Here is a 15,962-nt window from a genome sequence, read left to right as displayed (position 1 = left end):
TTTGGTTAGGAATGTCATAAAGAGAACAAAGATGGAAAAAACAGCTTGAATAGATCCAGTCTATTTAGAGGAGGTCTGTGCTGCAAGTAAAATAATTGTGAGGCCCTGAGGGACCAAGTTTCAAACCGTCTGAAGAAGATACTAGAGATATGGGGAAAAAAATCTAAGATATTATCATAACCAAAAAAATGTGACCAAGAGAAAATCAATTAACTTATATATGCCTGCTTTCTCATCTACATAAAATTTCTTTGAGAATAATAATACATGCACTAAAGCTATTTTTTGGGGGGGGCAAGGCAATGGGGGTTAAGTGACTTGCCCAGTTAGTAATTATCAAGTGTCTGAGGTTGAATTTTGAATCAGGTCCTCCTGACTCCAGGGCCAGTGCTCTATTCATTCTGCTACCTAGGTACCCCTTATCAAGCAATCTTAATGTTTTCATGGGAAGCATCTTTTTTGAAGGAAAATATCTAAGATTATTTTACTCTACCAAATCAAATGCTATTTTATCAGCAATGAACAAACAAACCAAAACCAGTGCTTGCTGCATGGAGCTGGAGGAAATTACACAACCCCATTCACTGTTTCACTGTTATCTAATCTCTACAGAGCTCTGAAGACAGCAAGGCTATCCTTTGTTTGTTCTATAATTAATTCTCTATCCCACTCCCCACAATAACTGTTCTAAACTTTCTCTTCTTTCCTCAAGCCTCTCCTTACACTCTATCCACTGAGCTACTTAGCTGCCCCTGAAGCTATTCTTAGTAAAGGTATTAGAAGGGAACAGGCAGGCTTTGCAGACAACATTCCACAGGTGATCATTCTTTACCATCACAAAATTGACATAAAGAATGCTGTGCTTACTATTGACTATAACCAAATTTATTCTGTAGAGGGGAAGGAACAAACGCTTATTCAGGGCCTACTATGTGCCAGGCATGATAAGTGCTTTATGAATATTATCTCATTTGCAAATACTGCTCTAAATCTATCCTCCAAAATGCTTTCTCCCATTTATATGCCAAAATTGTACAAGATTCCTGGCAAGATATAACCTTATTCAATGACCCTATAATCACTAATACCAAGTAAAGTATACAGAACTGGGAAATGTATGCTTGCTGAAGTGTTTGCCACCTACGTGGATGAGATCCAGATCGAAGGCCAAGTCAAAGAGGGATTCCCAATGGATTGAAGTCTTCCATTTTACTCCTGTTTTGGGGCCAACTGTACCAAGACCTAAAACATTGCCAATTTTTTGGGATGAGATCCATAACTACTCAAAAGAGTGTGGTCTGAATTAATCACATAGTAAAAACCAAGTGAAAATATTTATCATTCATTTTAATTCCATGATATAAAATTAGATAGATAATCTATAGTGCTCATTAGTAGAAATATCTTGGACAGTCTACAAATATGCCCAGAATTGAATAAGAGCAAGTGGGATCAATTGTTTTTGGAAAATTATGAAGTTCCCTTAATAAACTCAAAATTCTCCCTGAAACAAAGTTCAATCTTTCTAACAACAAAACTCCATTGGCATTACATGGCTACAAGTCATGGAACACTTTAGTCTCCAAAGGCTAGTGGGTGTGAAAACACTATGACACATTATAAACAAGGAATTATGAAGGAGAAAGGGAGAAAAACTTGTCATCCACACAGTGTATAAGTAAAATGGACTGACTGGTCATGTGATGACAGTGAGAGATGATAAATGGACAGCTTGAGAACTCCTGGTGTTCTAGGCATGAGTCTGATTTGATGCAATGAAATGGTTGGAGTCTGAGTATGTAGATAAACGGTTGATTTACTGAGATAGGAAATGGTTCACAGGGACAGAGAGCGAGCACAGCTTCCCAGTAAAGGCAACCTAAAAGGAGCTAGAGGTTCTGACAGGACTGGAAGGCTGATTTTCTGCTCTTTGGGAGACGACTACTTCTTGGATGGTTGTTCACCCAGTAACCCATATCCATACCCAAGATCATCTACCTGTGTGTGTGTGGGGGGAGCTCCTTATGAACTCTAGCTGTGCTATATTTGCACTACAGCCTAACTAACTCTATTTTCAACTTACCACAACTAGTATCCTCACAATGTTGGAAGAAAGCTAGGAAGACCTCTTCTAAGTTAGGTGGAAAACTTAGGGGAAGACACAGACAAGAGTCACACAGGCTGGATTGGATTGGTGGAGGCAATAACTATATTGATCTCAGATCTATTTGAGTACAATGAGGTTTTTGTTGGTACTATATGTGATCTGAAGGAAAAAAACTAGTCAGATTTTCAAAATTAATAAACTATAATGTTTAATCAAAATTGCCTTCTCAGGCAAATTATTCTGTTTTGTGAGAAAATTTAACATTATTTTTTAACACTATTAGTATCAGAAGAAAGCTTTATTCCAGGCAGAGCAGTCCAGGGTAAGTGGGGATTTGCCCTTGGGCTGCTCACAATGGTGTGGGGACATGGGCTTTCTAGTTGCATAGTCATTTGGGGCAGTGTTGAGCCAAGGGACAACTGTGAGGCACTGAGGGAGAGGACAGGCTTCCCTCATTACCACCTAATCCGAGGACTGCCGTGCTTCTTCCTCCCCTCTGAACCACTCCTCAAGGCTCCTGTCATCAGCACTTCTGGTCCTGTGCTCTCCTACCAGCTTGACTATATGGTAGTTAGATAATGTCATAGATTGCCCATATTCTAGCCTGGAGACTCACATCATGTGGACATGTGAGATCGATAACAGTGGGGGAGTGTCCCAAAGTATTTGTTACCTCCCCTCCCTGAATTTGTACCAGGTGCTGGAATTCCCAGGTATGGCTCTGCTTCTGGGAGACCACTTTTCTGAAAGGATCTCAATTATTATTATTCATTTATTAAATAACTACTGTCTGAAAGTATGACTCAGTATATTTTACACAAGAAGCATTTAGATATAACTTGTTCTTTTCTGAGTCATACTATTATCCAAGAAAATGATGATTCTTTTCCTTTTATTGTATTATATCCCATACAGAGAAATATCCCCATTTGTAGCTACACATGCTATCTGCAAATAGCCAGATATACTCTTCCTAAAAGCTAAAAACCAATAAAGTTGAAATAAGGGGATTATTAGCTCTAAGGGGATTAGATTAGCTCTAAGGACAATTCTAGGTCTGACATTCTATGATTTAGGAATGTTCAGTACCATTAGAGTCAGCAATTTTGAATCGAGATAAACCAAAAACAAATTCTTGCCCTGGGGGAAAATCCAGTCTACCTGGCTTTCTCCACCCTTAAGGCTGAATACAGTCTGTTCTAAAGCGCTGCAGGAATTGAACACGTTAGCATGGGAAAGGAAAGGAAGACTGGTGTGTCTGTGTGTGTGTGTGTGTGGGGAGAATGGCTGGCCAGAGCTTGGAAGAAAAACAACAAGAGCTTTCCAAAATGTAATTGGTTAGCTTGAGAAACAGTGTGTTCCCATTCTTAGTAAGTCTTCAGGTGAAGAGTAGATGACTGCTTTTCATTTATGTTGTAGATAGGAGTATCGTTCAGGAGCAGGTTGGAATAGATAACTTCTGAGGTTCCTCCAAATCTGAAATTCTCTGGTTCTGTGGTTCTTTAAATGACATGCAATAGAATGTAAGCTTCTTGGACATAAGTATTCTTTCATTTGCTCTCAGTCCCAGTTTTTCCATCTATAAAATGGGGCTATTCATAGCATCTACCTCTCAGGGCTGTTGTGAGGATAAAATGAAATAATATTTATAAATCACTTTGCAAACCTTAAAATGCTACATAAATGCTAACTGTTAGCTTTATTATTCTTTGTATTTGTAGCCACAGGAACTGGCAGGTAGACATTTAATAAATGTTTGTTGATCTATTCGTTCATTTACATCCTCTGATTATTGAGTTAAGGAAGGCAGGTGTGCTCCTTAGTTCACATTTAGGTAGAATACATGACAGAGCATCATTTAAAAAGACTCAGAACCTTCCTACTCAGAACAAGAATGACATTTCAACATTCAGCTTAAAATGAAGGAATATTACCAGGGAGATCTAGGGGAAGATCAATTGATTTACGGCATAGGCATTTAACCTGGCTGTTGAACAGGAAAAATATCATTCAATTTATATTTTATATTACTGCAGTTTAATGGAGCTGAATGTTTGTTTTTCTAATATATTCTCATTAAAAATAAATAGTTGTTGAAACTGAGGTAAGTTATGAGTGATAAATTATAATTATTCTGGTTAAAGACAATATTTTTGAGATATGCTATAAACCACTGTCACTTTAAATGTTTTATTGAAAGTATTTGTAAAATGTGCTTTTGGTGGGTTACAAAATTGCAAAACCACAGTGGACACTGTGTCAAAGGAAGAGTCAGCTATGGGAAGAAAAAGATGAAAAAAAGAAGACAAGCTTTTGCTTCCTAAACAAAAATCATGTTTTCATTCACCTCTTTAGTTTTTCAAGAAAATTAGAAACTCTTATTGTGAAAAGGGCATTACTTACAGCTTCAAGACAATTTTAATTGATGCCTCTTAATGACCTCTTTAATTTGGTATGCTTAAGGAAAATAAATAATTGATTATTCATTTAATCCTACCAGTACTTTTCCTACTAATGGAACACTAAAGATATTTTACACATAAGGAGAATTTTGTTATTCTTAAAACTTCTAACTAATCATATTTCAAGAATTCTTTAAATTTTCGGTTACCTATGCTATTTCCTATGCTGCACCAGGAACTCTGTTGATGGTAGAGGTGGAGGCATTGCATGAGAACCAAATGTCAATGCTAATGATATTTCCCCTACCTTCTAAAATGTTAAATATTAAATTAGGCAGACAACAATCATAAAATAGGCTTGATTTCTTCTGTTTTGCTCCAAAATGACCCCAACTCCCTTTTATCCTGAGATAAAATTCTATGTTCCTACACTCCCAGGGATAGCATTTATAGTTCCATTAATATATTTTAAGGTCAGAAACATCATGTGGACAAAATGATTTGGAAAACATGCTACCCTAGAATTTCTTTTTGTCCAAGGAAATTATTTTAATTTCTTTGACATGCTTCCCTCACTCCCTTTCCTTTTAGCCTGCTCAACCATACATCAGTTTTGGTCTTTTCCCCTCTGGTATGTTTTCATTTATATTTATTTGTTAATCTTTTTTTTTTGAGGCAGTTGGGATTAAGTGACTTGCCCAGGGTCACACAGCTAGTAAGTGTGAAGTGTCTGGTCTGAGACAGGATTTGAACTCAGGTCCTCCTGACTCCAGGGTCAGTGCTCCATCCACTGTGCCACCTAGCTGCTCCTTATTTATTAATCTTTTCCCATTATGTTAACATGGCCAGCTTAATAAATTGGAACATATACTTTATGAGTACCTAATGTGCAGGACTTGTGCTGGGCTCTGGGGATGTAAATAAACAATCACTACAACCATAAATCAGTTCCTGCTCTCAAGGGGCTCACATTCTTCTGGGGGATGCAACAAGTAAAGAGATAAATAAACACTAGGTCATTCAAATAGGTAGAGAACACTAACAATTTGAGGGTGAGGAAGGGAGTCTGGAAATGCTCCCCTGAAGAGGTATCCCATTACCTGAGAATGGAAGGAAACATAAGATTCTAAGAATGGAAGATGAAGAGAAAATGCATTCCAGGAATGAGGTAAGGCCAATGACAAGGTGTGGAGTAGGGAGGTGGAATGCTGAGTTCTAGGAATAGCAAGTAGGCCAATTTGGCTGAAAAGTAGCATATACAAAAAGGATTTATGCAAAATAAGCCTGAGAAGGTAGGCTGGAGCCAGATTGTGAAAGAGTTTAAATGCCAAGGTGAAGTCTTTCTATTTTATCTTAGGGGAAACAAGAAGCCATTAAAGGTTTCTGAGCTGGGAGTGACATGGTCAGAACTATGCTTTAGGAAGGCATATATTAATCAAATCTAAACTAAAAAAAATACAGATATACCTTCTTCACATTGCAACTTTCCCCACTGAGTTTTCAATACATTGCAGATTGGCATAAGAAATTAAATGGGAATTTTTTGGGAGTTTTGCAGAATCCACAGACGATACATGAAGGCCAACAGATGACACCAAAAAAGTTTAGAAACTCAGAAATGCATAAAATCTACATATAATGTAGTATAACATCAACATATTTTATCTTTTAATACCATAATAATTCAGACTCCTCTGGTAAGAAGGGAGAGCTAAACATTTTTATGCAGATTTTCCAGATGTAGGGGAAGAAAGTGGTTCCTGTGATGTGGAAGGGATAACTGTACACTTCTTTCTAGATCTTTATATCCAGGAACACGGTGTATCTCTGTATCATTGATTCAATTAAAAAAAAAACCATTAACACCTCCTATGTTCACAGCATTATGCTATGCAATGAGATAGATACAAAGTTTAGAACATCTGTGGTTATAAATGATTGGCACGTACAATAATAAATATCCAGAGGATAAGGAATCCACTGTGTCAATAACACATAAGTAAATAAATAAAAACACAACTAGAATGTTATGTGACAAATATATTAAATAGCTATTACTTGACATATCTACAACATATCTATTACGAATACAGTTTAATGAGGAGCAAAAAAGGTTTTTGTCCTATGTTACTTATTCAGGCAGGCACAGATAACAGAGCCATATCAAATGCTGAGAAGATGAAATGGGGCCATAGGACCATAGAGGAGGTCTTCTTAACCTGCCATCTACCAACCCCCAAAAGGGTCATGGATAAATTTTAGGATGTCCATGAACTTTTTTTTTGAGGCAATTGGGATTAAGTGACTTGTGCCAGCGTCACACAGCTGCTAAGTGTCTGAGGCTGGATTTGAATTTAGGTCCTCCTAACTCCAGGGCTGCTACTCTATCCACTGTGTCAGCTAGTTGCCTCATGTGACCATGAACTTAAAAATTTTGAGAACTGGTTTACTTTGCAACTCTCTGAATTTCATCTTATGCACTTAAAATCAGGCTGAGAAGGGGTCCATAGGCTTCACCAGACTGCCAAGCAGATCTATAACATAAAAAGGTAAAGAACCCCTGGCACTAGAGAAAAGAACAGGTATCAAAAACTGATTTCACCTGTGTCCTCAGGTCTCTGGAAGGAGGGACTGCTTAATAGGGATGAAATTCATCTGATCAGAAAAGAATGTTTTTAACAAGAGGCTAACTAGTTTCTATTTTATTGATTTTTAAAATTCTGAATTTAACAAACACCAAATAGAACGGGCATTTGTGTATACATGGAAGAACAGAAAAACACGAAACATGAACCTTCAGGTCTCTGTTATGTACAGCTGGCTTTTCTTTTTAAGTATGTAATAATATCAGCTCACAGCTTTCAAGGTTGTTCATTCATCTGGTTCCATTCTTTTCTCTCTATTAAATAAAAGATAAAGGTAACTAGTTTTAAAATAGGGTGAGTGGGGCGGGGGTGGGACGAATTAGAGAAGAATGGTGCACAAAGTTATTGAAAGGGGAAAGCTTCCAGGAAGAAGTAAAAAGAAATCTTGATAAAGGTGTGATGTTTGAAAAGTTCGAGAAAGAGTTTCTGGGTAATGTAATCACTTTATTAATAAGGCTAGCATATCTACTAATAAAATGAATAGCACTTTTGAATGCCAAAGACCCCTCATGATGGTGGGCTCACTCTTGGAAGAGTGGGTGTTCCTGAGGGTAGCAACCAACTCTGGTCAATAAGTAATGAGAGAATGAATATTACAAGGAGGGGCTGAGCTATATCTCCATGAGGGTCTTGAGGTACATGACTTGGATCACCCAAGTCTTGGTCAAAGAGGCAGCACTTTTCATATCACCTGTCTGACAAAAAAGAAAATCCGTATTTTCCCAGATATATCTGAGTAAACACAATGAACAGAAATCCATTCATATAAACTTAGAATTTCTTTTACTGTTTTTGATTAGATCTTTAGCCTGGGTAAGTCTTTGAGAGTTCCCATACTGGTTGATTTCTGGATGAGGAAGTAGAAAAGGGGAAGAATCTTGGTTCTGATTCAATAATTAGTTATTAATACAGGTTATGAAATAAAGCCCAAGGAGGAATAGAGATACAATAGCCTGATGGCACTCACTGAACATCAACAGATGATTTTTATAGGAAAATTGGGTTCTGGTTCAAATGTGTTGTTAAATGGTGGCTTAGTTTCCAGGCTGGCTCACCAAGGTCCATTAAAACTAATTTACTAGTGATGACATTTTAGCATATTGTTTCTGTGGAAAGACACATTCCAGGTTGGAAGAAGGCACCCTTGCAATACATTCCCCCACCATTTTGCTTGCAAAGAGGGTTGAAATCAAACAGGCTAGTTTCTCTGTTGAATGGGAATAACCCATAAAACCTCTTTACCTCATTTATATTTTATCCCTAAAACGCTTCCCAATCAGTCTACTCTCTGTAGTTCCACTTTCTGTGTATTGCATGCCTTGCCTTTTTTGCTCCTGCTTTACTAACAATTATCACTCTTCCTTTTCTGATCTTGTGTTCCTTTTACCTACGTCTCCCAGATGAAAGAGACAAAGTGGGAATGAAGAGTTTCCAACTTCTTGGCTATCCAGGTGTCTTGGAAGTAAACATGGAAGACCACTTTCTTAGGCTTTTAAACTAGTTATTACCAGGAAACTTAAAAAAAATACAACTTGTGATTTCATTAGAGTAGGGAGTTCCTCAGAAGGAAGCTTCTTCTGCCAATGCAAATCAGAGTCCACTCTGCAACTTATAGTAGTGGATACAGACTTGTTAAGTGATTTGCTCAGGATTGTGAAGAAGCCAATATGTGTTGGAGGAGACATGTAAATTTAGACCCCTAAATTCTGACCTTCCTTATTATAAGGCAGGATCATGGGATCACAGATTTGGAGCTAATGGGGACCTTAGAAGCTCTTTCTCTTCAACCTACTCATTTTACAGATGAAGAGAAGCCCAAACAGGTTTGATGTCTTGCCTTATGATCACATAGATAATAAATGACAGCTGGAATTTGAATCCAGATTCTCTGACTTCAGATCCAGTGTTATTTCCACTGTGTACAGGGGTTGAAACAACAAACTAAAAAGAGACTGATAAAAAAACCTTTTAGCAAAGTGTTAACAGCTTACAGGAGTAGCTTACTCCCAACTTCAGTGAAAATGTATATATTATGTATATACCCTTCACTTTCACTGATCCTTCTCATGGACTCTTTAGTTCTATAAAGTCAATCCCATCCCTTAAAATTTCTCATGCTTTTTATATGCCCAAGACTGGGTTCCCATGGAGTCAATATTATTCCTTTTCAGAAAAAAAAAAAGTTTTACCTGAGGTATCTACACACTCTCCCAAGAAAAAAATCCCTCCCCTTCATAATCTCCTCCTCAGAATTGAGATCACAGATATAATAAAGAGTAGTTGGGGGGGCAAGTTATATGCAAAGAATTGAAAGGGATTATTTATATCTTCAAAATTCCAGACTTGTTGGCTTCTAGTTCTATATCCTTAAGCTTTGTCTCAGAAAATCATGTTTGGTTATTTCATTACAACCTTCCCTGGAAGGTACTCCTGTATATCTGTACATCTACAGGAGAATTGATACCTTTCTGGTTACTCCTTCCTCAGACATTCTGAATGGGGGCTATATCAGCCCTTACAGATAAAGTCAAGTGTTTGTAAGCTAGTCTGCATGTGCTATGGAAGATGACAGCTCAACTGAATTTGATCTAATTGAGATGTGATGATATTCTTCGACTGGATGTATACAGATTATTTAGGAGGGATGGAAGGCTCAGGCAAGACAGGCAATTTAGTGTGTAATACCATAATGGACTAGGAGCCTGGAGATTTGGATTCTAGCCCCCATTCTGCCACTAACTGTGTGGCCTTGGGCAAGTAGCCTTAACCTTTCTTGGCTTCAAGTTATTACTATGGAAAATGAGAAAGTGGGCTTAGGTGATCTAAAGATTCCTTCCTGCTCTAATATTCAATGATTTTGTACATTAAAGATAAATATACTAACTCCATGGTTTAGAAAAAAAGAAAGAAGAGAAGGAAGGAAGAGAAAGGAAGAAAGAAAGAAAGTTAGAGTGAATCTCTATTAGAAAAAGAAAAGTGACCTTTTGGTAGGAGATTATTATAGTCTTGGTATACTAAACCTTGGGGGCAATTAAGCAAAGCTGCTGAAGCAAAGAGCCTAGTGGCAATTACCATGATGACAGAAAATTAGACTAGCAGGTCATTAATGGATCAAACATTTTTTTAAGATTAAATGGAAGAGGGAAAGCTAGGTGGCACAGTGGATAGAGCACTGGGCCTGGAGTCAGGAGGGCCTGAGTTCAAATCCGGCTTCATACCAGACACGTGACACTTTCTAGCTGTGTGACCCTGGGCAAGTCACTTAACCCCAACTGCTCTACCAAAAAAAAAAGATTAAATAGAAGTAGACTCATACATTTAGAACTTTAGGAATCAAGTTTACATATTTGTAAGGGAAGGGTATTAGCAACTGGGTGGGTAAGAGGGACTCAAAACAAGCTTCCTTTAGGAGGTGGCACATGAGCTGACCTTAAAGAAAGGTAGGGCTTCTATGAAGCAGAAATGAGAAGGCCATGCCTTCTAGGCATGAGGGAAAGCTTATATAAAAGTGCAAAGAAAAGAGAAAGAGCGTCATAAACAGGGATCAGACTCAGAGAGGGTTAAGGGACTTACATGTAGTTATTGTGCAGAATGTAAGAGATAAATCTCTTGATGACATATTTACATAAGGGATTCTGGGAAGCAGAGATGAGAAGGCCGTATATTCCAGGCATGAGGGGAAAGCTTATATAAAAGTGCAGAGAAAAGATATGGAATGTCATATACAGGGAACAGCAAGCAGGTCACTGGGCTGGAACTCACAGCTCAGGAAGGAGAGTAATGTGTAAGAAATGTGGAACAGTAGGCTGGAACCATATGGTGAAGGGCTTTAAATGCCAAACAGAGGAGTTTGCATTTTATACCCTCTTGGTAAGAGTGAGTCACTGAAGTTACTTGAGTGGGGGAGTGACATGGTCAGACTGGTGCTTCAGTAATTTCAAGTTGGCTGCTGAGAAAGATGTTTGACAAATTACCTATCAATTGTGCAGTTAAGAAAAAGCAAGAATGACAGTAAGATGCAAAAATGGGCATATAACATTGGAACCATGGCTAGTAGTAGGCTTAAACCTTTGATTGCACAATTCTATTTTTTTTTTTTGCTTTTAGGCAATTGGGGTTAAGTGACTTACTCAGGGTCACACAGCTAGTAAGTGTCAAGTTTTTGGTCAGAGGTCGGATTTGAACTCAGGTCCTCCTGACTTCAGCTGATGCTCTATTCAGTGTGCCACCTAGCTGCCCCTTGATTGCACAATTCTAAAAGCCAAAACTAAAAAAAAAAAACCCAACAAAAAACTTTGAAATTATTCATAAGAGTAAAAAAAAAGAATATAATGGATTATAAAACAAAGCTAAGGCCTGTGAGAGCTCACTATACATTTGATGATTGAAATGGAACTAGACTACAGATAAGAAGTATGAGAATAGGTCTTAAAAGTAGGTGAGACTATTCACTAACTGTTACATGAGAAAAGAATATAACGAAATAGATAATGCAAAACATGATATAAAAGAGGGAAGTTATAGAATAACATTTTTTCAGAAATGAAGATTATCTTCAAAGAAAAGTTTTACATGTAGTATATCCAAAGTCAGAGCAATGGGCTAGGTGACCTCTCAATGGGTCTTCCAGCAATGAGATAGCAATGTGAAATGGGGGGCAGGTAGGTGGCACAGTGGACAGTCAGGAAGACTCATCTTCCTGAGTTCAAGTCTGGCCTCAGACACTTACTAGCTGTGTCACCCTGAGCATGTCACTTAACCCTACTTGCCTCAGTTTCCTCATCTGTAAAATGAGCTGGGTTCTCTGCCAAGAAAACCTCAAATGGAGTCACAGAGAATTGGACAAAACTGAAAAACAACAGCTTAACAACAAAAAGTGAAATGAACAGCGGCACTAGGGTATAAAAACCTGCCTTTGGGCTTCAGTTTCTTCAACTTGAAAAGAGGAGGATGAACTAAATGGCCTCTTGGGTCCCTTGTACCTCCAGACCTATGATTCCCTGAAATTGTTAAGATACAGTTCCTTATTCTCCTTAAATTTTCAAGGTTGGTGTGAAACTCAAATCTTAAGCTAAGAAAGTGATTTTTTCCCCCTACCTTCATTTCCCTTCTCAGTAGGGTCTTCTGGGTTGCCTTCTGTTTTGTGATTCGAGGTCCAACAGGAAGAGAATATGATTCAACACATTCACACTCGACATATTTTTGTAAAAGTGCAATCATGGGTTTGTTCCCTTCCTAACGTTTTTTTCTTCCAAGACAGGCATGTATGGGTCTTAATGCTTATTCATAGCTAAAGGGAGAATGCTAAAGTGTGCATGAGATAAACCCACAGAATTAGTTGTAATTTTAAAGGCATTAAAAAAAACCCCTGACTTGCGATTTCTGTTACTGTTATTTACTGAAGTACCGTCCTCTTACTTCAACAAAAGAATAACAGCTGGTAGGCCATTACCAAAATGAGGTACACGTTTTCCTTCCCTGCTGGAAACAATTTCAGGTGGAATCACGAGAGCCATATTTTAAAAAGGCAATGGAGATTATGAAAAGCAGCTGTAATCACGTAAAGCAGCTCACCTACATTTGCAGTTGCAACAATTCCACCCCCAGTCCTATCTAATACACAGGCACCATTCACTAAAAAAACAGGATCGTGGATGTGTTTTTAAAACCTGACTTTTTTCTGCTTCATTTAAAAACCTCATTTCATTTAATTCTCTGAACTCTCCGGGGTTTTTCAACAAAATCCAGGACCATTCGGTAGTTATGGTTTGCTATTTGCTAGTCCATACTCAGGATTTCACTGAAACCACAGTAATGATGGAAAGTCCCCGAACTTCACCCTGAATAGCCAACTATTTATTCACTTAGAGGGAGTCTAGTTGGAAAACAAACAGAAAACTAGAAAACAAAGCAAAACTCTCTCTCCCTCTCCCTCTCTCCCTCACACTCACTTTCTGAGCTGGCTATGTGTCCCACGGCCGTTCAAACCTCTACTTGGTTTGAGAGCCAGTGAGGTAAGAGAGACTCCGGGTTAAAGGAAGTGAAAGGACGACACAGATAAGGAGGGTAGTGGAAAACTATCAAACCGTCCTCCCCACCGGTAACAGAGAACTGATAGCCCGGGAACAGGAAGGGGAAAGGGAAAAGAATTCCACAGGCTCTTTGCAGAGATAACTCTTACCCTGGGGTGGAGAGGAGGCTGCGGCGGCAGCTTCGGCAGCTGAAGTCGAGCTTTGCAGCGGCTTTTTCCGGGACCCCAGGGGAGCAGCCTGCCTGCCTCTACCGCTTCCCGGGGGCCCTCCGAAGCGGGGAGTGGTGTTGCGGTGGCTCTCGGTGGCCGGGCTCAGGCTGTAGCTGTTATAGCCCCGGTGCAGCGAGAATTTACAGACGTTGCGGCCGCGGTAGGTGCAGTTGAAAAGGTAGCAGTTCAGGTCGCCGGCGGCCTGGGGCTGGGGCAGCTCCACCACCGCCACGGTGCAGAGGGGCTCGGCGCAGCACGCCGCCACGCATTGGTGCCAGTCCCGTACTGCGGCGGGAGCCGTTAGGAAGGTGGCCCCGGCGCCGAGCGAGTCTTTGGTGCGGATGATGGAGTCGGGCTTGACCGTGTAGCCGCCGCCAGGGCAGCCGGCTTCCGCCCCAGCATGGTGCTGGGGCCGCTCGCGGCTGTCGTAGCTGTCGTCCGGCTCCCGCGCTGGCGGCTCCTGCTGCAGCTGCTTGCGGAACTCTTCCAGCAGCTCCTCCACGCCCGAGATGGACGAGCGCAGCTCGGCCAGCGGCGCCGAGCGCTGTCCGCCAGCTGCCTGGCCCAGCAGCCACATGCCGAATAGCAAAGGCAGCCCCAGCCGCTGCACCTGCTGGCCCCGCGTCCTGCTGCCCGGGGGAGCCCAGGCCATGGCTGCAGGCCCGGCGATAGACGGAGCACCGAGGCTGCGTGCGAAGCCGCCCGGGTCGCTCGGGACAGAACCTAGGAGGAGCAAAGGAGGATGGAGACGATGAAGAAGGGAAAGGAAGGCAGGAAGGATGCAAACGAAGTGCTGTCCCCCTTGCTCTCCAGAGTCCTTTTCGCTCCAGCAGTCCGTCCCAGGTTCAGTGTACTCCGCCTGATGGGCTTTGCTGCACCGCGGCCCAAGCCGCCTCCCCGGCCCGTGGAGCAGCCGCCCGAGGCAGCATGGCCTGGCCGGCGGCCGCACGACTCCTTTTTGGGGGGCTGTTGTTGATGTTGTGATTCCCAAACCTCGCCTCTTCCTGGGCGCACACCCACGCGCCTGACGCGGCTTCACTGGCGTTCTCCCCTCCCTCTCTGCACCTGCCCGCCCGGGAGATAGGTCTTAGTGCTGTTTGCCGCCAACAGACTCAGTACTGTGCCAGGAGACACTGAACAGCTGGCTCACCGCCCCTGGAGGCTCCTCCCTCACCCCCCTCTCCTTTCCCTCTCTGTTCGCCGCCCCAGTCTACCTCGATTCGTTTAAAGGGAGGTGGACACTGGGGTGAAGATCTTCCCAACCCTGCTAACGGAATGTGCACGGCCTTTCGGAACCAGAAGCGTTTTCAGGTCAAGGGCAAGGGGTGGAGCGAAATCTGTGATTAAGATTCACTGAAGCTTTATTAATAATCTAGGTCTCCCAGAATATAAGCACTCTGTGGTGGCACCTTGGCATAATGGAAAGAGCACTGAATTTAACGGCAGAAATCCTGGGTTCATATCCCGACACAGCTTCTTTCTTTCTATGGTGACCTTGGGCAGCTCACTGGACCTTAGATTCTTCATCTGTGAAAAGTGGGGAGGGCGGGAGTAGATAGAACTCAAGTTCTGACTAAATTATTTGTGAATTGATCCTTTGAAATATATATATTTCATATGTATGAGTATGTATATTTGTTTCATATGTATGAGTATGAATATTTGTTTCAGATGTATGAGTATGAATATTTGTTTCATATGAGTATATATATTTCAAACATGTGAGTATATATATTTCTTTCATGTATATATGAACATATGACTGGAGTCAGGAGTACTTGAGTTCAAATTCTGCCCTATACACTTACTAGCTGTGTGAATCATCACTCAACAAGGTGATATAATTTTTTTTAAAAATGCAATTTAAAAAATTTTTTAAAAATTTTTTAAAATTCAAATTTAAATTTTTAAAAAATGTAATCTTAGTTTACTGGGTGACACAGTGTGATAGAGCATTGGACCTGGAGTCAGCATAGACCTGAATTCAAATTTGGCCTCAGACACTAGATATGGGACTCTAGGTAATCGCTTAAGTTTCCTCATAGGTAAAATGAGCTGGAGAAGGAAATGGCAAACCACTCTAGTATTTTCACCAAAAAAAAAAAACCAAACCTCCCCAAACAAGCAAACAAAAAAGCCCCACCCCAAATGGGGTCATGAAGAGTTGGACACTACTGAAACAAATTCATCAATTAAATATTAATGTGGCCTTATAGCACTTGTATAAACTTTACAAATATCTCATTTGATCTGCACAGCAGCGCTAGGAGGTAGGTGATAGTATCCCTATTTTGCAGATGAGAAAATTGAGGTAGAGAGATGAAGTGACTTGTCTAGGGTCCCATATCTAGTAAGTGTCTGAGGCTGGATTTGAATTCAAGTCTATCCTGACTGCAGGTCCAATGCTCTATCACACTGTCACCTAGTAAGCCAAGATTATGCTTAAAAAATAATTATCGCGTTGTTGATTGATGATTCCCTTGATGAACTAATTTTTTTTTCATGGAACTCCTATTAATCTAAGTCTCCCTATCCTATAATAGTTGATTTGTTTCAACTTAATTGCT

At 40.4% G+C, this 15,962-nt stretch overlaps 1 protein-coding gene across 3 annotated transcripts in view; it reads right to left on the bottom strand.

Annotated features, from left to right (window-relative positions):
• The window catches only part of LRP11 (LDL receptor related protein 11), a 95,489-nt gene extending 80,814 nt beyond the window's left edge, over positions 1–14,675 (bottom strand). For 2 of the 3 annotated variants that reach the window (XM_020986598.2, XM_020986599.2), the window contains exon 1: positions 13,336–14,675. In XM_020986598.2, the coding sequence (XP_020842257.1) occupies positions 13,336–14,047 (712 nt within the window). In that variant the 5' untranslated portion in view covers positions 14,048–14,675. The remainder of the gene's footprint in view (positions 1–13,335) is intronic. The other variant, XM_020986597.2, reaches the window with a different exon arrangement.
• Between the last annotated feature and the right edge of the window lie 1,287 nt (positions 14,676–15,962).

The sequence above is a fragment of the Phascolarctos cinereus genome, unplaced genomic scaffold (assembly GCF_003287225.1).
Source record: "Phascolarctos cinereus isolate Bilbo 61053 unplaced genomic scaffold, phaCin_HiC Scaffold_5;HRSCAF=322, whole genome shotgun sequence".
Lineage (NCBI taxonomy): Eukaryota > Metazoa > Chordata > Mammalia > Diprotodontia > Phascolarctidae > Phascolarctos > Phascolarctos cinereus.
The sequence above is the reverse complement of the archived record's forward strand: the minus strand, read 5'-3'. Positions and strand labels throughout refer to the sequence as shown.